This window comes from Onychostoma macrolepis, chromosome 18 (assembly GCF_012432095.1).
Source record: "Onychostoma macrolepis isolate SWU-2019 chromosome 18, ASM1243209v1, whole genome shotgun sequence".
Classification (NCBI taxonomy): domain Eukaryota; kingdom Metazoa; phylum Chordata; class Actinopteri; order Cypriniformes; family Cyprinidae; genus Onychostoma; species Onychostoma macrolepis.
The window spans coordinates 19897292-19898929 of NC_081172.1; the positions used below are offsets into that span (position 1 = coordinate 19897292).

The 1638-nt window shown below is 59.0% G+C and overlaps 1 protein-coding gene across 1 annotated transcript; it reads left to right on the plus strand.

Moving 5' to 3' along the window:
- The first annotated feature begins 481 nt into the window (after positions 1-481).
- Positions 482-1638, plus strand: LOC131524064 (coiled-coil domain-containing protein 8-like). Its single transcript, XM_058750807.1, has 2 exons — positions 482-1078; positions 1444-1638. Exons 1-2 carry the CDS (start codon positions 578-580, stop codon positions 1636-1638), a joined length of 696 nt encoding a protein of 231 aa, XP_058606790.1. The 5' UTR covers positions 482-577.

Sequence of the window (1638 nt, forward strand, 5' to 3'; positions counted from 1 at the left end):
ATTCAAGCATAAATATTGTGAAAATATCACTATTAATTGTGTCTAGGCAAGGCATTCCTCCTGGAACTAACGCGGGTTTGGCGGGTGTTCATTTCATACTCTGTGACAGCTTATTTAATGAATAAATTATACAATGTATTTAATGTGTGTTACATGTCTGTCTGTCCTAGCCCTCGTCTTCCTTATTTGGTTTAGTTCCTGCCCTCATTAGTTATCATTTGATTGTCCCCACCTGAGTTTCATTATGTTGTTTGGTCTTTTGTTCCCGTCCCTTTATAAGTCCTGAGTTCTCCCTCTGTGTTGGTCCGTTATTGAAGATGTTAAGTTAAGTTGTGATGTATGTATATTCCGTTATCCACTTTCCTTCATTAAAGAAGTTACCTTTTGTAACCGTCGCCTCCTCGCACTCCTTGGACACCACAACCACACGTAACAGAATAACGGACCCAAAACAAACATGGAATTCGTGGAAGCGGTCGCCGCCTTAGCCCTCCGGAATCTCCCCTTCTTTACATTCGCGAGCCACTTCTGTGAGCTCGCGGAAAAAACGACGCTAGCCGACACCACCATCATCGAGATGTTCCGGCTCGGGGCCACTTACCACCGTCCCGTCGACCTCCCAGACACCACGGGATGTTGTTGGAGAGTGGCCATTTACCGGTGTCTGGGAAGCGTCCGGGCCCGAGTCGGAACCAACTCACCAGCGGCGTCCCACAGATTCCAACCGCCGTCCGCGGCCACGGCCAACCCGCCGCCAGAGAGAGCGGCCAACCCGCCGCCGAAAAATGCGGCCAACCCGCCGAAAGAGAGAGTGGCCAACCCGCCGAGAGAGAGAGCGGCCAGCCCGCCGCCAGACAGTGCGGCCAACCCGCCGAAAGAAAGAGCGGCCAACCCGCCGAAAAAGAGTGCGGTTAACCTGCCGACAGAGAGTGCGGCCAACCCGCCAAGTAGTATGGCAAGCCCGCCAAAAAGTATGGCAAGCCCGCTGGTCCCGTCCAGCCCACCTTCGCCTCTGCTGGTCGCGTCCAGCTCACCTTCGCCTCCGCTGGTCCCGCCCAGCTCACCTTCGCCTCCGCTGGTCCCGTCCAGCTCCGCGCTGCAAGAGCGCCGCCCAGTGCCTGCGCCAAGAAGGCGCCTCCCTGTCTCCGCGCTGCAAGAGCGCCGCCCAGAATCCGCGCTCCAAGAGCGCCCCCTAGAATCCGCGCTGCAAGAGCGCTACCCAGTGCCTGCGCCAAGAAGGCGCCTCCCTGTCTCCGCGCTGCAAGAGCGCCCCCTAGAATCCACGCTACAAGAGCGCAAACCAGAGCCTGCGCTGCCAGTGCGCACCCCAGTGCCTGCGCCACGAAGGCGCCTCCCTGTCTCCGCGCTGCAAGAGCTTCGCCCAGTGCCAGCGCCTCCCTGTCTCCGCGCTGCAAGAGCGCCCCCTAGAATCCGTGCTGCAAGAGCGCTGCCCAGTGCCTGCGCCAAGAAGGCGCCACCCAGAGCCCGCGCTGCAAGAGCGCCACCCAGAGCCCGCGCTGCAAGAGCGCCACCCAGAGCCCGCGCTGCAAGAGCGCCACCCAGAGCCCGCGCTGCAAGAGCGCCACTCAGAGCCCGCGCTGTCCGAGCGCTCCCAAAAGTCCAGACAAAAATGGATAG